The sequence below is a fragment of the Littorina saxatilis genome, linkage group LG15 (genome assembly GCF_037325665.1).
Source record: "Littorina saxatilis isolate snail1 linkage group LG15, US_GU_Lsax_2.0, whole genome shotgun sequence".
Lineage (NCBI taxonomy): Eukaryota > Metazoa > Mollusca > Gastropoda > Littorinimorpha > Littorinidae > Littorina > Littorina saxatilis.
Genome location: NC_090259.1, coordinates 28,379,024 through 28,404,909, shown reverse-complemented (window position 1 = coordinate 28,404,909; position 25,886 = coordinate 28,379,024). Strand labels below are relative to the sequence as shown.

Sequence of the window (25,886 nt, the reverse complement as noted above, 5' to 3'; positions counted from 1 at the left end):
AAACTCGGTGTAAATATGAATGAATAATAGATGATTGAACTGCCGATCATAAAAGTACTTTTCGTAGGCCTAACCAGTACTAGCGCAACGCTAATAGACCATAGTTTACACACAACTTGAACATGTGTGCCGTAATGATTCCGTGACGCGGCCGGTGTGACGTTTTCATCTTTCGCCGTGTTGATATTTCGCCGCTTCTCGGCCTCGTTGATCTAGTATAAACTCTACACTGAACAAAAAAAACACCCTTCGATAGTACTGATGAGCGACCTTGTGTTCCTTACATTTATGGGGCCAAATTTGTCCAACCAATTTGTTTTATTTAACTTAGAAATTTGATTCATCCTAAAATGTTTTCCTTCTTACTCAAGGGACGTAACCACTCAGTACACATTTTCGAAGAATTCGATTTTGGGGGTGAAATCTATTAAATTTTACCACCAATTTTCTTCACATGCAAGAAACTGACATGCTTTTCGTCCATAAATAATTTCACTTCTTAATTTTACCAGGAAACAACATTTCAGTCTTGAGTATAATTATGTCGAGGGGGAAATATGTACACAGGCGAAAGATGAAATCGTGACACCGGTCAGTGTCACGTTTGTATCCAATGAAAGTACAAGACAGTGACCATAGTCACAGTCCAAATGTTGCACTTGGTCTTTCAAATGACCAAAACGTCCGCTTTAAGGGCCACACAACAGATCCTTTAAAAATTTGAAAGACTCGGACGGATTTTTGTGTGAGACATTGCTTCTGTGCCTGTCCATCTTATTTTCAACCATACTAGTCCAAATAATACCTTTTCTGCTTTGAATGATGCATTTTTGCCTATTATTGATAAGAACGCACCAGTTTGCCCCAAAAGAGGGCGAACCACCCAACACTGACTTCCCCCAGTCATAGACCAAAAATTAATGGTCTATGCCCCAGTGCACTGAGGCTGTGTTCCACAAAATTGCTTTATCAGCATTTGTTAGTCAGTGCACAACTGATCAATCATAATGCAGGTCACAAGTTGGTCATAGAGGCGCACTTTTGCGAGAACTTGTGCAAGATATTCTTTATGAAAACTGCATTTTAACAACCTTTTGCAACGGGTCATTGTGTGCAAAGTCTGTTGGGATGATAAACTTAATTCATGAAACCAAGTCTAGCACAGACACTGTGCAAGTGTTTTACTACAAGAGTGCGTTGACCCGAGCTGGCCAAATTTTCAACCAATCAGCATGCGTCTCAGGCCTCACTGCGGTTTAGCGGAAATTGGTCGAACAAAAGCAAATGACGAATGAATGTTTATCAGTCGAATTAAAATAAGCAGCCTCCACGAGCTATGTAGGCAAAACCAGGATACCGTGGAGGCTGGTCTGAAATTTATGGAAGTTATCTGTGCGGGCTTGATGCGAAAATGAAGCGCCGGGATCGCCGAAGACGAATTCGGACCATCAAAGCCTGACCCGCAGACTTTCAGGAAAGATGCCCCAAAATGGTGGCAGCGATCAGCTGTAGAGCAGAGACAGTGCCAGACATGAGCGATCATTCTTCAAATTTCCCCCTGAAAATTGTGGTGCGAGGTAGGATAAGCCTTCCCCAAGATGTTTTCTCGTCCGTGTGCCCAGTAATGGAACGAGTGTGTGTTGATTCTCGGAGTTCCGAGAGTGAGTGAAAATGCCACTCAGCACGCTGGTGCCAGTGGTGGTATTGGCTGCTATTATCTTCTTGGGAACCGTCTGCTTCCAGACTAGTGCCAGCTCCGGTGCCACGCGTAACTGCAGTGGCCGTAAAGTTCTCAATGGAGACGAGGGGTTGATTTCTGATGGATCCAAAAATTACCTCGCCAACTCTCACTGCGAGTGGCTTATTGAAGGTAAGACAAGTGATGTTTATTATTCAACTCGTCGAATAGATCATATTGGAGGGTAACCGGATGCACAATGGTGGGTGTGTGCAAGGTGGTTGTAGGGTGCAGCTCAGCTATGGAAAATGATAATGTCTGGGATTGCAGTTTCTTTATGTGATAACTTTTTTTGTTTTGTTTTTGTTTTCTTCATTCACGGGTGCGTAGCTTTGAAGGCCTGCACAAATTTTGTGTGCAGAATGTGTCACTGCCCTTGGAAGTGATTTTTGTTTTGGTGTGTGTGCAAGACCTTTAGTTACTATTCACTGGTAATTATTTTGAAGTGACAATGACATTTTCATGCTGATGCAAATTGGACAATAGGCCTATATTAATGACATTTTGTTGTTCACTGTAATTGTACAAGTTTAATTAAAGCGCTGGGAGTCTTTCAATAGCATTAGCAGTTGCGTGCAAAGTAGTTATGTAAAGTGAAGAGGACAGAGCAATCAAAAAGTTTGGTTCTCTGTTCATGTTCACAGTTCGGCACCCTAGTCCCAATCACTTCGACACTTGACAATAACATCTTTTATCTACCAGTACCAGTCCCAATAGCGTTCACAGCACAGCAATATGCGTGTGTGCATGAGTATGTGTGTGTGTGTTACTTCCAAGGGTGAAGTAAATCTTTTACTAAAAGTCCAAAAAGTAAAACTAACAGGTCTAGCCAAAGCACACATAGTTGTGCCTAGTATACTATCACTGGGTCAATTTGCATACACAAATTGTAGTTTAATTGTTATTCTGAAAAATGTACATCCTTGCATGTGTATACTGATATCACACCATAGATGATAGTGCCATTTGTGGCAGAACAAAATTGTACTCGAAATTCATTTTTAGGGTTCCAAGGTTGTATTTGATTACAATTTACATAGGCTGAAAGTGAAAACAGTAGGCCCCAGAACATGTTATATTTATCTCAGTTGCTGTGGGCCCCGTCTGTACTGTGACCACGCTGTCAGTGTCAGTCGCTCAGTGTCATCTTCTGTTATATTGTTAGCATGGACGGTACATTTCAATGAAGAATTCAACACCGAACTGGTGGAAAGAAACGAAGCAGAAGCTGACACATTAAGTTTTGTTCTGAGTAAAACAGTAATCAAAGACTATGTACAGACTGTTATTGGTGTTATTACTGTTAACCTATTAAATTGATTAATGCACACAGCTTCACATTGACTGGTTGAGCGTTTACTGCATGTATCGCACACCAGAGATCATTATCACTGTAATGGAATCTGTAATCGGCTTGACCATGCTCTTCAACTGACTCAGTCCCTGACCCCCTTGGTTGCCCTGATAAATTGGGGGGGGGGGGGGGTAATCTTTTACCCAGCCCACACAATTAAAAAACCCTCTAAAGAGCAGTAGATCTTACCCAGTCAACTTTATTCTTTAATAATAATGATTAATCACTTTTCTATAGAGCAAGCCTCGATTCACAGCTTGGGGATTCACATCCTCAAGCGCTTTACAATTCTAATAAACACCTCACACACACACATTGACACACACACACACAGGGTTTAACCTGGGAGAAAAAGGCAATGGGACATTTGTCCCCCTCAACCAAATTCCGATGGGACATAATCTAAGGCAAGAAGCACCAAAGAGGCCTGTACGCATTTTGACTAAAGATGCAAAATGGTGCAATATGGTGCCATCTGAGAATTAGCCCCTATATCGTGTTATCTGTGTGTGTGTGTGTGATCCGATGTTAAGTGTACATTTGGTGGTGCAGTGGCACTGGTAGTGGTATGCAATTTCAATGTGCCCTTTGACCCACTGAAGGGAATTGTGATGGGACATTTTCAGATTTCACGCAGAAAAAGAAGAAGAAGTTCTCCTTTATTCATTTGGTTTGAAACTATCTTGGAATGGATGCCATTGTAATCTTGAGCAGGAAGCTCTTTCCTAGACTGGTAGTGAATCTATTCACTGGAAGTGAATGTGCAAGGAAATTGGTTTTTTTGGAAGAAAAACCATGTAAACTGTAGAGAGATCTATAGAAAGCACCTTGAACTTGAAGGATAATTAAGTCAGTAAGATTTGTATGTGCTGTACAGTATTGGCGTTAACCTGTAATTACCGGTACTTTACCGGTTGAAATGAGAAAATACTGGGAAAAATTGGCTGCTGGTATTGGCCTACCGGTTGATGTCTAGAACTACCTTTTTTTTCGCTGGTAAAACAACAAAACCAGTATTCTGGTATGACTCTTACTGGTTCCTATGACCAGCCTACCGGTTTTTTTTCTGGACAGTTTGCATCATAAAAGTGTGTGTACCGGTTTGAAAAAAATACTAGCACCATCACTGCTGTAGAAGTGTTGCACACTCCTAAAAAGAATCGGAGGCAAACACATTATCAATATCACTGATCAGTGGAGGTAAACGATCATGGCTACACATGTGTGGGTGGGGGAGGGGGTAGGAGGCATAATTCACATGCTAACCTATTATTTAATGAATTTAATCTGCGAGTATCTCTTCTTCTTCTTCCTTGTTCCTTTGCTGAAACTCCCACATTCACTCATGTTTTCGCACGAGTGGGTGTTTACGTCTATGACCGTTTTTACCCCGCCATTCAGGCAGCCATACGCCGCTTTCGGGGGAAGCATGCTGGGTATTATGGTGTATCTGCGAGTATGAAATTAGTTCAAGATTGTTGTGACAGAAAGTGTACATGTAGTAACTAATGACGGGCAAAGTGGCGCAGTGGTAAGACATCAGCCTCCTAATCGGGAGGTCGTGAGTTTGAATCCCGGTCGCTGCCGCCAAGTGGGTTAAGAATAAGAGTGGAGATTTTTTCGATCTCCCAGGTCAACTTATGTGCAGACCTGCTAGTGACTTAACCCCCTTCGTGTGTACACGCAAGCACAAGACCAAGTGTGCACGGAAAAAAATCCTGTAATCCATGTCAGAGTTCGGTGGGTTATAGAAACACGAAAATACCCAGCATGCTTCCTCCGGAAGCGGCGTATGGCTGCCTAAATGGCGGGGTAAAAACGGTCATACACGTAAAAACCCACTCGTGCCAAAACACGAGTGTACGTGGGAGATTTTTTCGATCTCCCAGGTCAACTTATGTGCAGACCTTCTTCTTCTTCTTCGTCGTTCGCTTATGTGCAGACCTGCTAGTGACTTAACCCCCTTCGTGTGTACACGCAAGCACAAGACCAAGTGTGCACGGAAAAAAATCCTGTAATCCATGTCAGAGTTCGGTGGGTTATAGAAACACGAAAATACCCAGCATGCTTCCTCCGGAAGCGGCGTATGGCTGCCTAAATGGCGGGGTAAAAACGGTCATACACGTAAAAACCCACTCGTGCCAAAACACGAGTGTACGTGGGAGTTTCAGCCCACAAACGCAGAAGAAGAAGAAGTAATATTGCCATTGCATGTTCCTGTACAACCTTTATTTCTCTCCATTATCTGCCTCCGTCTGTGTGTATACGTGAGGGGGTTGTGCTTGCATGTGCGTGGTAAGCTCGATCCGTCATCTGATGCATAAGTCTGGAAGTATGATACCAGTACCAGTCCATGATCTAGCCTCTCAATGTCAAACACTGTTCAGTCAGACTCAGAAGCAGACCTCAGTGCATCATCTCACAGTGATAATGATATTTGTCAGTCTCCAAGGGTAACCTTGCCGGCAGTCACACTGCAGCGGGCATGCACCCAATGCTGGGGAGGGAAATAAAAGAGAGAGAGATGCATCAGGAAATCTCCGCTTTCTGTTGGGCAGACTATTTTCCCACGCTTGCAGGCTATTTTTAGCTCCCAGCGTGAATCAATACTTGACATCAGGGTCTTGATTTAGAAAATCAATAACAGACAGGAGGCAGAAGCTGCTGCACTGCCCTCCCTTTGTCCTTTACCCAAGACTTGGAGTCCCCTTCCTGCCTCATTAAAGGATTCCAATTAATGCTGTCTTCCCTTTTTTTAAAAAATTTTTTTTTTAATAATGCCGGTCGCTCTAGGGAAACTGCTGTCTTTTGGAACAAAGTGTTATCAGTCGGTACGGGATGAGGATTTCAGTTGAGAGACGTTGTTAGATGTCGGCAGACAGTGACATAGTAATATAAAATGAAACAAGTCTCGTGAAGCGGTATAAAAACATTTAGTCAATCTGTAGGCATCAAACTACAAGATCGACACCAAAACCAGTCATCGCCAAGACTACATTCAGATAGTCTCGGCTAAACTTCCCCGAAAACCGAGACGGGTCACACTCGTGACTCCGCGAAGCATACAAACATTATACTCGAGCTATTTTCTTTAATTCTGAGCGCGTTTTTCAAGTAAACCTAACATATCTATAAATTTTTGAATTCAGGAGAAGATGAAGAAAACAATGTTATGATTTCTAAATCTGTAAATAAACGATTTTTTTTAATGACAACTTTAATGAGTAAACTAATTAATTAATTTTTAAGCTTCCGAGCTGAAATGCAATCCTTAAGTCCGGACTAAGTCAAAGATTACTTGACCCAAATTTCGATCAATTTGGTTGAAAAATGAGGGCATGACAGTGCCGCCTCAACAATCACAAAAAGCTGGATATGACGTCATAAAAGACATCTATCAAAAAAATGAAAAAACTGTCTGGGGATATTATACCCAGGAACTCTCATGTCAAGTTTCATGAAGATCAGTTGAGTAGTTTTGTCTGAATCGCTCTACACATACACAGACACACACACATACACCACAACCCTCGTCTCGATTCCCCCGTCTATGTTAAAATATTTAGTCAAAACTAAAATGTAAAAAGAAGAAAATGAAGCGATGAAACTTCTTTCAAATCACTGAAATCTTCTGCTGTCATTTTTGCAGAGCTGCCCTGAACTTGTTCAGGGTGGGGCAAGGGCTGCCTAAAGTTAAACTTTCAGTTTCACAGCCATTTCTGCAAATTTGGTGAAGAAAATAAACTCCAGCAACATCCCTGATATAGGATAAAGAAAGTAATGGAGGCTGCAGGGGATAGGACTGTGGGGTGGGGGTGAGGGAGGGGCATGCTTGACCGTTGGGTGCAATTATACATTTCATTGGTTTATTGTCATAAGCTATTACAAGCCATTTGACAAGGGGGAAAAGATCAAAGCTTGGATCAGAGCGAAGATGTATAGAGGGAGTCTACTTGTTTGAAGTTGTGACATTTTATGTGACATAACTGTCAGTTGAACATCCTGTTTAGTACATGTATCTATAGGTCTTTAATGTGTAGAGGTTAGATACGCTGCCAATACTGAAAAGCCGTAATCTGGAAAGAATTCTGCCACGCTCAGGGTTTTTAAAACAATGTGGCAGAGTAAGAGCTCGTTTTACTGATGCAAGCTTTTCAAAGCGAGGCGAAACAAGTATCATGCTGCTGACCAGTGTCATCAGTCAAAGCACATTGTCAGCAATAACTACGGGCCAGCCATCGTTGCCACAGCGAATCGTGAACTCTGATGGGTATATTTTCGAAAAAAAGGGTATCATATATTAAGTGCACACTTTACAATAATAGATACACATCAGAGATATTTGTTTGTCACAACTGCAGGTTAAAGCCAGTCGGCAGTGTGGTACTCGCTTCACCTCGCTTTGAAAAGTTTGCATCATTACAACTTAAAAGGGGCTCTAATACTAGTAAGGCCAAAAAGAAAAATACGTCTGTTTCTGGTAACATCGCCGAAAAAAATAGGGTCGGTCTGTCGTTTTTGTTTGTTTTTATTTTTGCCTTTTTCTTACGTTTTGTTACCGTCTTTTTACGTGTTTTAAAAAAAAAAAATTAAACGCTTCCTTTGTTTACTTACAACTATTTAGCTCATGTTTTTGACCTAGATATATTGAATTTAAATAAAGTATACTTGACTTCATATTTTTTATTTTTTTTGTTGTTGTTGTGCTAAAGCGGGAAAAAAACTTTAGGGTCGGCGCTTAAAAATAGGGTCGGTCGGGTTACCGGAAACAGACATATTTTTCTTTTTGGCCTAATAGTATTACTGAAGTTAATCTGCCACATCGGTTGAAAATCCTGACATTTTTATTTCAGAGAAGAAGAAACACATGGGACGGCCATAAAAACATAACAAAGAGCAGGTGAACCTTATAGGGACTGAGTGTTCTTTTTGTTCTTACTTTCACAGTCACAAAACAAATTGTAATTGAGTGCAGAAAACTTATTCAAGTTAGTAGTTTACTGCAGTTTTCTGCGTTCAATCACTGTTTAATCAAATTATTGGTGGTCTTGAAAAGAGTGTTCTAAATACTATGGTCAGATCAGCTATTACATAGGGCCAACTTTTCTACTCCTGGCCAAGGTCTTGTAGTGACCTCCAACGTTTACGCTTTGAAAGGCCATGTCATAAAGTGGTCTAGCTTGAATCACGAAGCTCAGTCAAACCTGCACAGTGCATCCAGATAATGAGATGATGCCAAGCATCACATGCACCATTATGATGCAAAACCTGATCTGCACCATTACGATGCAAATGTTGTGCTAATTAATGCTATGGCTAGGACAGAGTGAAAATCTGATGCTCTAGCTGTGACATTTGGGCCTTTTTTTTTTTTAGCTTCTGGCTGGCCCACAGGAAAATGGAAGGCCTTGGCACAGAGACACTTTAAATGCCATGTATTATTCAATAAGCCTAAAAGGAACACAGTCACAAAGTTAGCCTCCGTGCCATACCGTCATAGGAGGAATATTGTCTGTTGCATCTGAGTTTTGATAATAGTTTTCCCACAATGTTATACCCCTGTGTATTATTTGTGTAGTTGATATGGGGGGGGGGGGGGGGGGGGGGGGGTTGTACGTGTGTAATAACAATCCAGGCTTCTGGTTTTCTTATGTTGAAAATGTGCAAAAGACATTATTTGTAAAACTGGTGGAAATTAACATCAGGGGAAGTTGTCAATTCAAAGTTCCACTTTCCTTATGTTGAAAATGTGCAAAAGACATTGTTTGTACAACTGGTGGAAATTAGCATCAGGTGTGCAAGAAGATTATTTATTATGATGTGTGAATATACTCGACTCTGAAAGTGTGAAATGCACTGCGAGCTTTACAAAATCAAAATTGAGCTTCTAATGAAGTACACAAGTGTGTGTGTGTGTGCGTGCGTGCAAGCATGCGTGCGTGCGTGTGTGTGTGTGTGCATGCGACTTGAGGTGAGGAAGCTTTGAGTGTATGCTGCTAGTTTTAGTGTTTGTATTGTTAAAACTTAAATGCTGTCCAGTGTTGTTTTTAAATTGATGTTGTTGATCAGTTTGTATTTATAAATGATGTGTGTGTTGGTGTACATGGCTGGATTGAATGTTTCTTAGCCGTAATGTCATAACAAATTCCCAACCTTGTGCAATTAAAGATTCTGTATTCTGTATGTATTGTTCTCTGTTAGTTTTACTGATTCAGTAATTGTTCCAGAAGTTACAAGATGCCTTCCTTCCCAAGCAAAAAAGCATATAATATGGGGTAGGGGTATCCTTCTACATGTGAGTTAAAGCACAATTGTGCACTCTAGTGTACGTGCGAATTTCAGCCCACAAACGTAGAAGAAGACAGAGTTTTCTAATTTGTGATTTGTGTTGCAGCTGGGAGCCCCAATAAGACCATCCATCTGCACTTCAAGAGCATGTCAACCGAATGTTCCTTTGACTTTCTCTTCATCTACGATGGCAACTCCTACACTAGCCCCCTCCTGGCCACACTCAGTGGTGACAGCATGCCGCACCCTGTCACTGCACGCTCTGGATATGTGAGTGGCTTTGTTTTAGGGTTGTGGTTTGTTTTTGGTGTGTGTGTGTGTGTGTGTGTGTGTGTGTGTGTGTGTGTGTGTGTGTTATGGCAAGTTTGAGTTAGGACCTGTGTATTCTTCCAGAGGAAAACATACATTTATATCAAACCAACAGACTGACATGCACACACACACACACACACACACACACACACACACACACACACACACCACACCACACCACACCACACCGCACCACACAACAAACACACGCACACACACTCACACTAACTCAATAACTCTTATTCCCAAAGTTCTTTCACCACAGCAGCCTTCCCTTTCTACTTTGTTAAGTATGTCTCACAACTGGAGTCAAATTACATGAAAGTTATTCATGTGCCAGAAAGTGAAACAAAATTTATACTTTTTTTTTAATCAAAGTGGGGGAGATGGGGGGGTGAATAATGACTTTTCCAAGAGAACAAGAAGAGATTAGTGTGTTGTTGCTTGATATTAATGATAACACGAATCTTCTTTTTGTGTTTAACTGGGAACTCTTCGAGAGGGGGAGCAAAGAAATTCTACCCTGTTATGCAGGTATCAGCTTTCAAAGATAAATCAAGAGAGGAAAGTGTCCTCTCTGTGTTGCTGTTCTTTTGGTGAATCTTCTTTTTTTTGTGTGTTAACTTCCTTTCAAACCGGGGAGCTAGGAAATTCTACCCTCTTTAGTGTGTGTCAGATTTCACAGATCTATAAATCAAAGAAGGGGTCTTTAATTTTGTCCAAAGTCGGTGTTTGTTTCACTTTTAGTGGCTGACAGAGAGAACTCTGGGGTGAGGGGATGGAGTAAGTTGGGAGGGGTGAAATTGAGAATACCCTGTTCACATTTTACAAGAAGATAGTGGGGAGGGGGGGAGGGGGGGGGGAGTAGGTGCCAATCTTCAATAGCCAGACTACAAAATCACACTTATTCAAAGTTATTGAAAGCACAATTTTACTTACAATGAAATAATGTGTTTTTGTGTGTGTGTGCCAGATGCTGCTGTACCTGTATAGTGACCGCAACTACCTGAAGGAAGGCTTTGACGCCAGGTACTTCATCTACGACTGTCCCTGGAACTGCAGCAACCATGGCACCTGCGTCAACCACACCTGCCACTGCCAGAGCGATCACTATGGCGACGGCTGCCAGCACCGGGGCTGCGTGGACAACTGCAATGACCACGGCACCTGTGTTCCAGTCTCGCTCAGCCAGAAACGCTGCGAGTGCGAGGAAGGCTACGCAGGCCACGCATGCAACGTCTCCTTGGCGGACAGGGCGGGGCAGGCGGAGTGGTACACCCTGCAACCCTCGGGCAGCGGCTTCAAAGGCAGGACGTCTCACACCGCTGTGTTTCTGGAGGAGGCGGACTGCCTGTGGGTGTTTGGGGGGTTCGATCTCAATTCGGTGCTAAACGACCTCTCCCACTACTGCTTCCACACTAACCGCTGGGAGGGTGTCCCTGTCTCAGACTCACAGCCCTGGCCTCTGCCCAGGAGCGGGCACGCCATGGCGGGGCACGGTGAAGGGTTCTTCGTCTTCGGAGGGGTCCTGGCCAACGGGTCGCACAGCAACGAACTGTGGTACTTCAACACCACGTCGGAAACGTGGGCATTGAAAGGCAGGAACGGCTCAGTGTCGCCACTTCCGGTGACGGGACACACGCTGACGGCCGTCGACCAATGGCTGTACTTGATAGGGGGTAAGACAGAGGACAGGGTGTCTCGAGACAGTGTCTATCGCATCGATGCAACGAACGCGGAATCATGGGAGGTGGTGGTGATCAAGGGTAGCCGCTACCCCCCCAAGCGTCTGGTGGGCCATTCCACGGTTTACCACAGAGAGTCCAACGCCTTGATCGTCTTTGGGGGATACATCCAAAGCAGCGCTCTCTTCAGCGACCGCTCTCGGAGGATCTACTCCCTCAGCCTGCAAGATAATTACTGGACGGAACTTATCAACAGCAACTGGGAGGAGTCCAAAATTCCCAAGGAGAGAGCGTTCCATTCGGCGGTGCTGATAGGGAATTACATGGTGGTGTATGGTGGTAACACACACGATCATTCAGGGCTGGAGATCTGTTACAACGCCAGGATGTACTTCTACCACCTGGGCTGCCATGTCTGGCTCAACCACACCTATTTTACAGGTGAGGCTTGATCTTTTTGTGTGTTGGTAAATGGGGAGTGGGAGGGGGGGGGGGAGTGTATGCATGGATGTGTGTGTATGTTGGACCTACATGGGTGATAAGTTGTGTTGTGAGTGCCATGTGTGGGGGTGCGTATGCCTATGTGTGTGGGTGTGGGTGTGTATGCCTGTGGGTGTGGGTGTGTATGCCTGTGGGTGTGGGTGTGTATGCCTGTGGGTGTGGGTGTGTATGCCTATGTGTGTGGGTGTGTATGCCTATGTGTGCACACCTACAGGTAACAGGTGCACATTTGTTTGTGTAATTTGTATTAGTTTTATTTTTTCAGTGGAACCCTTCTTTTAAGTTTAACAATAACAGAAGGTCAGAAAAAAGTAGGGTGTGAAAATGAGAGGTGTGAAAGGAGAAAGGTGAGTCATCCCACTGTAGTGTATGTTTATGTGTACACGTATTTTGTTTTGTTTTTCCAGGTCCCTTGACAGCAAAAGGTCGTTTTGGACACCAGGCAGCAGTTGCTAGGGGCAACTTGATGCTGATTGTTGGAGGTTACTCTGGCCAAGTGCTGGATGATCTCATGGTGTACAAGGTGCTTTCTGCAGTCGCTCCGTATCCGGTATGTCTCAGGAAGTGTATTAGCAGTTTTACAATTACACTAGATAAGTGTCTTTGTTTGTTCGTTCATGGGCTGAAACTCCCACGGCTTTTACATGTATGACCGTTTTTACCCCGCCATTTAGGCAGCCATACGCCGCTTTCAGGGGAGCATGCTGGGTATTTTCGTGTTTCTATAACCCACCGAACTCTGACATAGATTACATGATCTTTTTCGTGCGCACTTGGTCTTGTGCTTGCATGTACACATGGGGGTGTTCGGACACCGAGGAGAGTCTGCACACAAAGTTGACTCTGAGAAATAAATCTCTCGCCGAACGTGGGGACGAACTGACGCTGACAGCGGCCAACTGGATACAAATCCAGCGCGCTACCGACTGAGCTACATCCCCGCCCTAGATAAGTGTCAAATTATGTTGTCATAATGTTTGTTTATAGATGTTTGATGGGCTGTTCAGAGATGCAGTGAAAGAAAGACCGCTAACTTGAGCCTAGAAATGAAAAACGTCTTCTTCTGGAATTGTTCACGTACATGTGGTTGTATATCGCGTCATTCGGTCACGGATCGGGGAAAACCAAGAACAGTTCCAGATTTCAAAACCGTGTTCGTCTGCCGCCATTGTTAGCTAGACCGAAAAAATTTTCACGCGCTTTGCATGTACGTACATCGCAAAATTTCATGACGTCACCACAACTTTCAGTTTTGGTTCGATGATCGGATTACTTTAATAACGTTTCTGTAACTTTGCGTGTTTAAAAGGTAGGAGTTCCTGCACAGTTCTTTGCAAAATGAAGCAGACATCTGGCGAATGACCTTTATCTATACAAAATAAAGTAATGACCTGAAATAAAAACGAAAAACCATGGCTTCAGCCGTTTGCGTGCCGAAGTGATGTTGTACACGGACAGGATTTCAGCACGTGTTTGTGTCCGTATCACTTACTCACTCGACTGGAGATATAAGTTAGAGTAAACCAAACCCGTGATAATTTTGGGAAAGGTCGTTATAAGTCCACGTATGGACGGTCGTATGTCGTATTAGAGAGGGGGACGTAATATGGAGGTGAGAAATACTAAGACAAAGAAGGAGAAAAAATCCGTCAGAGAAAAGTCGGTCGTAATATTGAGGGACCCGTAAAAGAGAGGGGTCGTAAAGAGAGGTACCACTGTAATTGGAAAAACATTATCAGCTGTCTCGGCCGCATAATGGAGGCGTGAACAATTGGACATACTAGAAGTATGGGATACCATTGCAAGGGGAAGCTGGTCGAAACCCCATTATGGAACAGTTCTGTACGTCACATTTGAATGATTTGTTTTGGTCTGATGGGTTGGTTGAAACTACTGTTTCTGGCTTCAGATTCCATAAACTGTAAGTGATGCCAAAGAGAGAGTGAGCGTTCTCTTTTTCAGTATCTCTGGATTATTCAGAGAAAATATAGTGCACCTAGTTTGTGTGTGTGTGTGTGTGTGTGTGTTTGTTTGTGTGTGTGTGTGTGTGTGTGTGTGTTTGTTTGTGACTGTGTGTATGTTTGTGGCTATGTGTGTGTAAGTGTGTGAGGGTGAGGTGGTGTCTGTGTGTGAGGTTCAACCTTGTAATCAGTCTCCATCAACTGACATCTCATTGTCATGGAATGTCTACTTCCCACTGCAGACTGTGGTATCCAATGACTCTGACCACTGCCAGCTATACGGCGATATGAGGTTGTGCATTGACGACCCAGAATGTGTCTTCTGCAAGGGAGGGATTCAGCTCAGCTCTCCCAGGTCCAGATGTGTGCATCGCTCTCACTCCGAGGTCAGTGGATTTAATGATCACTTTGTGGAAAAGATTGCATATTGCATTCTTGCATTATATATATATATATATATATATATGTCAGGCAATCCAAATCTCCAAGATTTTCGTGGATTTCTGAGAAAGCAACAAAAATCTAAAAACAAAACAAAATAGTGTTTATCTTTACATGCACAATGTATCTTTCCCCAGAGGGGGTTATTTATATTTACAAGGCCAACATGCTTCAGCTTCAGCTTCGGAGGGTGTTGCCCCCAGACTCTCATAAGGTCCTGCCCCTGGACCCCGCCAGTGGACCTACGCGGCCACCTGGACCCCCCACGTTATTTATGTCCGTGAAACTCATTCTTCCTTTAGTGGATTGCCTGATTTACATGTGCACATCTGTAATGCTTGAACCCAACAGTGTGACAAGGGAACCTAACATTAAGCGTGTAAATAAATACTTAACCCCTTCACTGCCCACCCCGTATGTAATACGTGGTCATTTTCGGTTTGTCCTACGCCCATAACCGTATCTCATACGTGGGATTTGTGTCAACAACATTTCAGGACATTTCTGAAAACTAAATGGGAGGTAACCACTGTCCAAGTACTTGTAGGGGTTCTAAACACATTTCTTTCTCATAGACCGTTCGGATAATGCTGTTATACTGTGGCAGTGAAGGTTTTTTTTTTTTTTTTTTTTTTTTTTTTTTTACTGAACTGTTCAGTCACAGTTGCACACAGTTTTGCAGGTCGTTGTCCAATTAAATTAATTAGTTTGTTAAAGTTTGAGGAAAAGAGCCTCGAACAAAGTAAAAGTTGAAAATGATGTAGGTTACATGGCTTTCACCTTGTTTTCAATACATTGTACTGCAGATGTGCCTTCTGCTTCAGTCGATAGAGATGCAACATAAGACACTAATTATGCTCCCCCTCGGACAGTCAAAAAAGCTGGTCTGACAACAAGCCACAAGACATCTTATAATCTTCTTCTTCTTTTGCGTTCGTGGGCTGAAACTTCCACGTACACTCGTGTTTTTTGCACGAGTGGAATTTTACGTGTATGACCGTTTTTTACCCCGCCATTTAGGCAGCCATACGCCGTTTTCGGAGGAAGCATGCTGGGTATTTTCGTGTTTCTATAACCCACCGAACTCTGACATGGATTACAGGATCTTTTTCGTGCGCACTTGGTCTTTGCTTGCGTGTACACACGGGGGTGTTCGCGGACACCGAGGAGAGTCTGCACACAAAGTTGACTCTTAGAAATAAATCTCTCGCCGAACGTGGGGACGAACTCACGCTGACAGCGGCCAACTGGATACAAATCCAGCGCGCTACCGACTGAGCTACATCCCCGCCCACACACACATCTTATAATGTTCTGGACAACTGTTAAAATGTTTCAGACTTGTTCACCATTTCAGGATCTCATGCCTGGACTGATACAACCGCTCCCCTCATAGTCATACCTGCACATCTTTATTTTGTCTTTCAGCTGTGTAAAGGAGAGCCACAAGACACACCTGACCGCTGCCCAGGTATCTGCCACGCCCTGCACACCTGTGGTGCCTGTGTCAGCCATGGACGAGGGGCCAACCTGACAGACGTGTCGCATCGGAGACAGGTGCACATCAGCCAGTGCAGCTGGTGTGTCAAGGAGGCAAAGTGTCAGACACGCTCAGGTATGTCCAGTTTGCTGCCGCAATTTAAAAAAAAAAAGATTTTTTTTTACCTATTTTTTTGTTACAGAAGTCTGAGAAAATTAGGTCTTGAATTGGAGGGGTGTTAAAAGGCAAGTACATTTTCATACCTTAATTTCTGGACTACAGTACAAGGTGCAACTTCTTTCCTCAATGTTTTTTTTTCTTCTTTCTTTCTTTCCTCAATGTTGACCCCTGCGTCCTTTCTCCTGGTAACACGTCGAGTCGTATAGTCGAACATGTCTATGACGACCGTTCAAGATAATAATAATCAGTGATGTACATTTTTCTAGCAGCCTTTAGGACAATTGTCCTGAAGACTGAAAATCAATAGGACACAGTGTCCTGAGATTGCAATTTCAATAGGACAAAAACACGACTCGTAAAACCGCATTTAAAAAGATTTTTCAGTTTAAATTCTTCCACCTTCCGCGACTGTCATGACTAGATACTCAAAGGATTGAATCACATTTCAAAGTTATTTGAACAGTTGTCGGTTGCACTTTCACCATCACTCTCCACTTCGACGAGTTCGTTCTCGGTTGACGTTGTTGTTGGTTCAGCTGAAGCCACAGTGGCTGGCGAACGCAGCATGGACATCAATGTCTGCTGATTTTTATCTGCTTTGAGCTTTTTTTTCGGACCCATGTCGTTTCTCTTTCGTTTTATTTTCGTTCGAACGCACAACGGTTTTTCCGGATATTATGACGAAAAGTAATGCCTTGCGCATGTGCGAACATGCACGGGTGGTTCCCATTGGTTTAAACGATTTATTGCTGAGCCAATGAATGCACTCGAGGCACCATATGGGTTCGGTTTTCTTTTTTTCTTCTTGATCCAACTTGAGGATAAATTAATTCAAAGAATCAGATCCCATATGGTGCCTCGTTCACTCAACAAACTGGTCACACGCAGTGCATACTTTCGCTTGGCAAAACCGAAACCAGCTTTCCTCACGCAGTGTTTACTTTCGCTTGGCAAAACCGAAACAAGCTTTCCTCTTGAAAATTGAACAGTCTGCATGTCCGCTTCATTGTCAAAAACGATCGGACCCTTGACCACTTCTTCTGTAGGTTAATCGGACCTGTGTCCTGCTGGGGTTAAAGCTATAGGTCCTGGGGAAATTGGATCGGTCAGAGACCGGAGACCGACTAAAATGTACATCACTGAATAATAATAATAACTGGACATTTTTAAGGGCCTAACCTATGGCTCTAGGCCCTTTACAAAAGAACATATATATATACAGAATAGAACAATTAAAAAGTACAACCTACATAAAACAAATTAATCATACAGACACAAATCACCACATGTACTGTTCACACAATAATCATATATGCAATACACACTATATATATACAAACATACACAGCTAACACTCTCAACAATCATAGAGTATGTGCAGAAATGGAATGAAGAAGACATTAGGCCAGGTTGGTGTAATATTCTGTGAAAAAGAAAGTTTTCAACTGTTGTTTAAAAGAGCTGAGAGAGGTGCAGTGTCTGACAGAGAAGGGAAGAGAGTTCCAGAGTGGTGGTGCAGCACAACAGAAGCTTCTTGCTCCATGCTGCTTCCTGTTGAAGCGCTCAACTTTCAGTAGCCTGGTGTCAGCGGATGATCTGAGTGTGCGTGATGGGGTGTATATGTACAGGAGAAATCGGTCCTTGTAGACAGGTGCTCGTGATCGGATTTCTTTGGGATGGTTGTAATGAGCAGGTGGCCGTTATTAAGACGAGGTCCTTAGGGCAGGTTCCATTGTAAATGACTAAATCCAGCTGTCATGAAGCGTTTTGTACGTGGTGCACCTCTGCTTTTGGCCGAACGAGAAGAAGCAAAAGAAGAAGACTAAATCCAGCCCATTCCAAAAGAATGTAATTATCTTATCGCTGTTTATGTTTTAGCTCCCGTAGGCACCTGCAAGGTGGCCAACCAGACACGGTCTGGCAACGTGGGTTGGTGGGGAGGGCTGAGCAAGAACCTGACCACCATACTGCAGTGTCAGCGCGATGACTTCCCTGCCGGCCTTCACTGGATCAAGTACCGCAACCCCATGAATCTCTCCTTTCCTGACGAGGTCAGTTGTCTTCTCTGTCTTCTGTTTTGTTGTCTCTGTATTTTTCTGTGTTATAGTTATCTGTTTCTTCTTTTTCTCCACTTTTCACAAAATAACATAACCCCATGAATCTCTCCTTTCCTGACGAGGTCAGTTGTCTTCTCTGCCTTCTGTTTTGTTGTCCCTGTGGTTTTTGGCTCACGTAAGTGTAGCCTATGCTATGCTAACTTTTGTCTGTCTGTGCGTGCGTGCGTGCGTATGTATGTATGTATGTCTGTGGTAGAAACTTTAACATTTGACTGAACACCGAAATACTAAGTTTACCTGGTTATTATCCAAGCAACAGCTTCGAAGTATTGAAGCAATGATCAACATTTCGTCGGCACGTATGTAGTTAAAGTGTGTATCCAAAGAAAACTGGTGGTGGTTTTTTTTTTGGGGGGTAAACACAGGTGACTGGTTTGTGTCGTGTGTGGTATGTAGACCAGGTCAGAGGTCAAGGTTAGGTCAGATCGCGTGAAGGATTGTGGTATAGATACAGTCATCACCGAGCTGCAGTTCGCCGATTCGGAGAAGACGATTTCATATTGTTCGGTTTCGTAGCTCCAGAAGAATAGATACAGAAGATACCAAAGGATATTTCCTACAGGTTAATCTGCACAGCGTGTTTCCGGTGTCTGCGCAGTGTCGATCTGGCAGTCGTGTCCCCGTAAGTAGGCTACAGACAGACAGATCTAGATCTAGTGTCTCGCACTCTTGCACCGTGTCACCTATTCTTACTGTGTGTGTGTTCCCGCAGTGGGGCACTGCGGTTATGAAATTAAAAGCCCCTCCTGTTTTTGGAACCGCAGGAGCTTTCTAGTTTGCTGTTAGGTAGATTTTTGGTTCCTCTTTCCTGTCATGCTCTCTTTTTCTTCATGAATTCTTTCTTTTTTCTGCCTTCTTGCTCATTCACCTGTATTTTTTCCAAAAATCTCTTCTCTTGCCGCTTGTCTCGCGATTCATGTATAGTTTAATCTGTTAGTGTTCTGATGTAAGTCCAGCAGTAGATAGGTTAAGCCTATTTTAACATACTGGAAACTGGTAATCTTCCAGTAGGTATTAATTTAGTTTTACTAAAGCCTGCTGGGACACAAGTAATGGGTTAGTGCATTTGTAAACAGGAATCGCTTGACAAGTGGCCCCCTTCATCCCCCCCTTCCTCGTCCTGATATGGCTCTGCGTAGTCGGCTGGACGTTAAGCAACAAATAAACAAACAAACAATTACTGTGTGTGTGTGTATATGTGACGGAGTGATTGATTGTGTTACTATTTGTCGATTTCTTACGTGAGCCTTGAAGGCTTCGCCTCTTGTTCTTTTTTAGGTATCTGTTTCTTCTTTTACCCCATGAATCTCTCCTTTCCTGATGAGGTAAGATGTCTTCTCTGTGTTCTTTTTTATTGTTTCGTTCCTTTTTCTTTTTCTTTTTCTTTTTAGTTGTCTGTTATTTCTTTTTATACACTTTTTTGTTATTCAAATAGCAGAACTACATAAACTTCTCCTTTCCTGACAAGGTCAATTTTCTTCTCTCTGTTCTTTTTTTGTTGTCTGTATTTTGCCGTCTCTTTCTTATTCTTTTTTCCTGTTATCTCTTTCTGCTGTTTGTACGCTGAGTCGTTTCTTTCAATTGTTGTCTTCATTTTCTTGAGTGCCGTGATCACTCTTGAAGTGTAGCTCTGAAGATTAATCGGGTTTTTGTTTTTAGTTGTCTCATTGATCTGCATTGCTTTCTTTTTGTCACTAAAAATCCTTGTTATTCTTTCAGTGAATACATGGATCAGACGACTGTAATTTGTTTGGGTGATTTATTATTCTGTAATCGAACAAGAAAAGGAAAGGAGTGACATCTTTTTTAAAGCAGTGCTGAATGTTAATTTGACTTGTTACAGCTGTCAATCAAACGTTCAACAAGTGGCACCCTGGGATACGTGTCGACTCACAAAATCGAGAGTGACTTCACGTACACGGCAAGATTCATCGGATTCTTACATCCACTGAACGCCACTCCTCCTCCGGGGAACCAGCTTCACCTCTACCTGGGTTTGTCTAACGCACAGGCCAGGCTCTACCTCAGCGATGACGAGACAGAAGAAAGCAAGGTTAGTTGGGAGAGTAAATGCATGGGTGATTTTCCTTCCGTATTATACGGAATTCCGCATTGACTTTTTTGTGGTTGTTGTAAAGTTGAATTTAAATCAATCTGTTTGTTAGTTGCGATACGATGGACCGAGGTTGAGGATAGGTGCTGGCTAGGTTAAAAAAAAAAAGTTCAGTTTTGGAATTTTTGTTTGAAAATCACCCCTGTAAATGTGAAGTGCTGTTGCAGAATGAATAATGCTGATAATGGGCCAAAAAAAGTGCTAGACAGTGGAACACCCCCTTATAAAACCGTCAGAACTCCAAGAAAATCAAGTCTTAAAAAGGACAGAGTTTAAATATGGAAGAAAGTCTACAGAGGTTCGGAACAGAGCATCTGGAAAAGCAAGGTATTTAAAAGGAGGAAGTCTTAGATTGGGAGTGAGGATACTTTATGCAACATATTTTGACACTGGATCTTACAAAGTTTGACTCCATGTAATGTATGCTTTGTTGTTATTGTGAAATTTGATGCAGTGGAGTTGGAAACGGCAGGTATGTAAGGTGAGGCCCCTCCAGGGAGAGGACGTCTCTGAACGAAGGACATTTTCTGTTGTGAGCTGGTTTGTTGAAATACCCTTCCCCTCTCATTAGAGGACAGGTGCAATGAAGTTATCCCTTAACGAGCGCAGTGGCGTGGTGGTAACACGTCAGTCTCCTAATCGGGAGGTCGTGAGGTCGAATCCCGGTCGCTGCCGCCTGGTGGGTTAAGAGTGGAGATTTTTCAGATCTCCCAGGTCAACTTATGTGCAGACCTGCTAGTGACTTAACCCTCTTCGTGTGTACACGCAAGCACAAGACCAAGTGCGCACGGAAAAGATCCTGTAATCCATGTCGGAGTTTGGTGGGTTATGGAAACACGAAAATACCCAGCATGCCTACTCAACGAAAGCGGAGTGAAGCTGACTATGCTCTCAGAGTATAGTTTGGGGAACCCAAATGGGCAAATGAGCTCACACGTAACCAGAAAATTCTGGAACACTGAAGAAGAAGAGGACAGGTGCAATGAAGTTATCCCTTTGGGTTAACGTCAAAGTGTTTTAGACGGATGTTAACGAACAGCTCTTATGTGTGCAGGAGAAAGTGATTTCCATAGGAAAGCAGTCGTCTTTTAACACGTCAACCGCGCATCGCAAACAAGAAGGGGCGCTTTTTCCAGACGTCAGCAGGGGTCACAAGTACTACCTGGCACAGGTGAGGACTTAATCTCAGTGAATTGAATGTCCTTGACCCCAATAACTGTTTGTAGTAGTGTAGTACTGAGCATCTTTCTCACAGAGTGTAACCTGTTGAACCGTTTTCTTTTCTGATCTTGGTAGTGGTATTTGGTATTTATTGTTCTTGGGAAGTTCCCTCAAGGTAATTAGGGCTTCTATCCCTAGGAATAGCGTGCAGCGACAGAATCACACTACCCATTTTTTTTTCTCCTGTATGCTTGTATTTGTGTTTTCCAAACCCTGAGACTCGAGAATCTACGCCAATAGCAACAACTTGTTTTCAAGCGAGTGCCGCGACTGACTGACTGAGCTATCTCCCCTCCCCGTGGTAATAAGGTTACACCACTGCAGGAAGAACAGAAACTAGACAGACTTGGTGTGTTGAATAAATAAAAACAAAACACAAGTTGTAACACTTTTCTTTATCAAGTTACCAGAGGCCCGGTAGCTCAGTGGGTAGAGCACTGGTCTTGTGATCCTAGGGTCACAGGTTCGAATCCGGGCAGTGACAGACACAGGTCAACTTTATGTGCAGACTCAGAGAACCGGTATCCATGTTCCTCCCCCATGTCAGCACTGTGGCATGTAAAAGACCTGGGTCATTGTGCCGTAAGTGCAGGTGGCTGATTACACCTAAACACCCACACACCTGGGTAGCGCCACTCTTGTTGCTGCTAGCTTTCCACTGGGAGGAAGCGACCCGAATTTCCATGCAATGGGACAATAAAGTTATGAAAATTAACAAATAAATACAGTGGAACCCCTCTTTTAAAACTTAAAAAACAAATCTGACAAAATCAGGTCTTAAAAAAGAGGGAGTCTTAAAAATAGGGGGTAAATTCACAGAGGTCATGAATAGAAAGTCTGAGAAAACAAGGTCTTTAACACTTTGTACCCCACCTATGTTGACCAAGTATTTTTTTAGCCGAGACCAGCTGTGCTGCAGTAGGTCATGCAGAATTGTAGTAACTGTGTAGAAACTGTAGAAACACGCTGGAATGCAGGCGTTAGATCGACGTTACATGAAGCGACTGAAGCTAACAGTCTGAGCGGATATATCCGTACCTGGGAGAGATAGAGCAATATGAGTGGGTATATATCCGTACCTGGGAGACAAGGAGTTAAGACCTTAAAAAAATGTGACGAAATCAGGTCTTACAACGAAGGGAGTCTTAAAATAGGGGGTAAATTCACAGAGTTTATGAACGGAAAGTCTGAGAAAACAGGGTCTATAAAAGGAGGGAAATCTTTAAATTGGGGGTCTTAAAGGGGGGTTCCACTGTATGAGCTTTTGTATTTGCTGCACCAGGTGACGGAGCAGGTCCAGAGACAGATGTACCCCAGCAAGGACTCCAGTGGCCACAGCTCCGAGGTCAAGATCAGCTGGAACGGATTCCTCAATTCCTCAACCAATAACCTGCGCTTCCAGGTCATCACTTCCGAGTTCTTGGAGCCCTACAGCAACGGCCACTGTGACCAGCACTACAACTGTCTGGGCTGTCTGACCGACACTCTCTGCAGCTGGTGTCAGGTGTGTGTGTGTGTGTGTGGGGGGGGGGGAGGGGGGGTTAATGTGTGTGTGTGTGTTGAGGGAGGAACCCTACGGCAAAGGCCACTGTGACCAGTACTACTACTGTCTGGGCTGTCTGACCGACACTCTCTGCAGCTGGTGTCAGGTGTGTGTGGTGTGGAGGGGGGGAGGGTAAAGTGTGTGTTAGGGGTGGTGGTGGTCAGTAGTGTATGTGGGGGATTAGGGTGTGTGTGTGGTGTGTATGTGTGTGTGGTGTATGCATGTGTGTGTGTGTGTGTGTGTTGAGTGTGTGTGTGTGTGTGTGTGGTGTAAACATGTGTGTGTGTTTGTGTGGTGTGTGTGTGTGTGTGTGTGTGGTAGAAGAACGCAAAATATTTCTTAGGTTAGCCAGCAGGGAAGATTTACGAAGCTTGATGCAATCATGCCTGAAGACAGTCCTTTTCAGAGTGTACCCAAGTTTGAAATGTGTTCCAGAATGTAGAAACTTGCACAGATGGATATTTAAAACAAATGTATTGGATAATGAAAAGAAGTTGTTACTTTGGCTTGATTTTTCAGACTGATGTTTAACTGGCTTCTTACTTCTTCTTTTTCTTCATTCACGGGCTGAAACTCCCATGGTACACTCGTGGGTTTTTTTCATGGCCGGTTTTTACCCCGCCATTTAGGCAGCCACATGCCGCTTTCGGGGGAAACTGGCTTCTTACAATTTCTTATATATCTGTCTTTGTGTGCAGGTAACAAGGACTTGCGTTCTGCGCAACGACACCAACATTACCTGTGTGGCAAACAGAACAGAGGGGGTAGAGGGGGAGAACCCTGAAGACTGGACACCTGACGAGGAGTACTACATTACCTCCCCCTCCGAGTGCCCCAACTGTGGCAACCATGTTCAGTGTCACACCTGTGCTGATGTGAGTGCTCTTCTTCTTCTTCGTTCATGGGCTGGAACTCCCACGTTCACTCATGTTTTTGCACGAGTGGATTTTTATGTGTTATTGTGGGTGCTAGAAATCACCTAATAGTGTTTCACGCAAAACAAATTCTAAGTCCCAAAACGAGGAAAAATCGCATATCTTTCTTAAATATTATCGTACATAAATAGTCCTAACATCATTTTAATCAGCATAAAAAGTTCTATAAAGCTGTAACAATTTCTTTTCATAAACTTTGATTTAAAAAAATGGTTTGGAATACCTAATGTGTATGACGGCTTTTACCGCCCATTCTGGCAGCATAGGCCGATTTCGGGGGAATGTGTGAAGTTTTTACATCTGAGTTGTTTATGATGTTTCAATGATCATGCACATTTTTTGTAAACCGTCATTGACCAGAAGACAATTGAAATTCGCTGAAGAAAAAATCCACTCAGTTGGGCACGGCAACTGGAATGACTGACTGGTTGATGAGTGTTTTTTTCGGGTATTTTCGGACAAAACACGGTTAGATACTGTACATTTCTGGTGAACGCTAATGCTGTGTGCATGCATTTTTGACTCACATGCGAAGCAAAAGTGAGTCTATGTACTCACCCGAGTCGTCCGTCCGTCCGTCCGTCCGTCCGTCCGTCCGTCCGGAAAACTTTAACGTTGGATATTTCTTGGACACTATTCAGTCTATCAGTACCAAATTTGGCAAGATGGTGTATGATGACAAGGCCCCAAAAAACATACATAGCATCTTGACCTTGCTTCAAGGTCAAGGTCGCAGGGGCCATAAATGTTGCCTAAAAAACAGCTATTTTTCACATTTTTCCCATTTTCTCTATAGTTTTTGAGATTCAATACCTCACCTATATATGATATATAGGGCAAAGTAAGCCCCATCTTTTGATACCAGTTTGGTTTACCTTGCTTCAAGGTCAAGGTCACAGGAGCTCTTCAAAGTTGGATTGTATACATATTTTGAAGTGACCTTGACCCTGAACTATGGAAGATAACTGTTTCAAACTTAAAAATTATGTGGGGCACATGTTATGCTTTCATCATGAGACACATTTGGTCACATATGATCAAGGTCAAGGTCACTTTGACCCTTATGAAATGTGACCAAAATAAGGTAGTGAACCACTAAAAGTGACCATATCTCATGGTAGAAAGAGCCAATAAGCACCATTGTACTTCCTATGTCTTGAATTAACAGCTTTGTGTTGCATGACCTTGGATGACCTTGGGTCAAGGTCACATGTATTTTGGTAGGAAAAATGTGTAAAGCATGTGAGTCGTATGGGCTTTGCCCTTCTTGTTGTTTGGTTTGGTTGGGTTTGGTTTGTTGTCATTTTTGACTCACATGCGAAGCAAAAGTGAGTCTATGTACTCACCCGAGTCGTCCGTCCGTCCGTCCGGACGTCCGTCCGGACGTCCGTCCGTCCGGAAAACTTTAACGTTGGATATTTCTTGGACACTATTCAGTCTATCAGTACCAAATTTGGCAAGATGGTGTATGATGACAAGGCCCCAAAAAACATACATAGCATCTTGACCTTGCTTCAAGGTCAAGGTCGCAGGGGCCATAAATGTTGCCTAAAAAACAGCTATTTTTCATATTTTTCCCATTTTCTCTGAAGTTTTTGAGATTCAATACCTCACCTATATATGATATATAGGGCAAAGTAAGCCCCATCTTTTGATACCAGTTTGGTTTACCTTGCTTCAAGGTCAAGGTCACAGGAGCTCTTCAAAGTTGGATTGTATACATATTTTGAAGTGACCTTGACCCTGAACTATGGAAGATAACTGTTTCAAACTTAAAAATTATGTGGGGCACATGTTATGCTTTCATCATGAGACACATTCGGTCACATATGATCAAGGTCAAGGTCACTTTGACCCTTATGAAATGTGACCAAAATAAGGTAGTGAACCACTAAAAGTGACCATATCTCATGGTAGAAAGAGCCAATAAGCACCATTGTACTTCCTATGTCTTGAATTAACAGCTTTGTGTTGCATGACCTTGGATGACCTTGACCTTGGGTCAAGGTCACATGTA

General features: G+C 43.2%; 1 protein-coding gene across 1 annotated transcript in view; it reads left to right on the top strand.

The window, feature by feature from the left end:
* The first annotated feature begins 1,277 nt into the window (after positions 1 to 1,277).
* Positions 1,278 to 25,886, top strand: part of LOC138948999 (multiple epidermal growth factor-like domains protein 8) — a 75,061-nt gene continuing 50,452 nt past the window's right edge. The window contains exons 1-11 of the mRNA XM_070320693.1: positions 1,278 to 1,870; positions 9,487 to 9,650; positions 10,666 to 11,818; positions 12,286 to 12,428; positions 14,082 to 14,225; positions 15,709 to 15,895; positions 17,819 to 17,991; positions 19,901 to 20,110; positions 21,225 to 21,341; positions 22,674 to 22,895; positions 23,633 to 23,809. Coding sequence (XP_070176794.1) covers positions 1,672 to 1,870; positions 9,487 to 9,650; positions 10,666 to 11,818; positions 12,286 to 12,428; positions 14,082 to 14,225; positions 15,709 to 15,895; positions 17,819 to 17,991; positions 19,901 to 20,110; positions 21,225 to 21,341; positions 22,674 to 22,895; positions 23,633 to 23,809 — 2,889 coding nt within the window. The 5' untranslated portion in view covers positions 1,278 to 1,671. The remainder of the gene's footprint in view (positions 1,871 to 9,486; positions 9,651 to 10,665; positions 11,819 to 12,285; positions 12,429 to 14,081; positions 14,226 to 15,708; positions 15,896 to 17,818; positions 17,992 to 19,900; positions 20,111 to 21,224; positions 21,342 to 22,673; positions 22,896 to 23,632; positions 23,810 to 25,886) is intronic.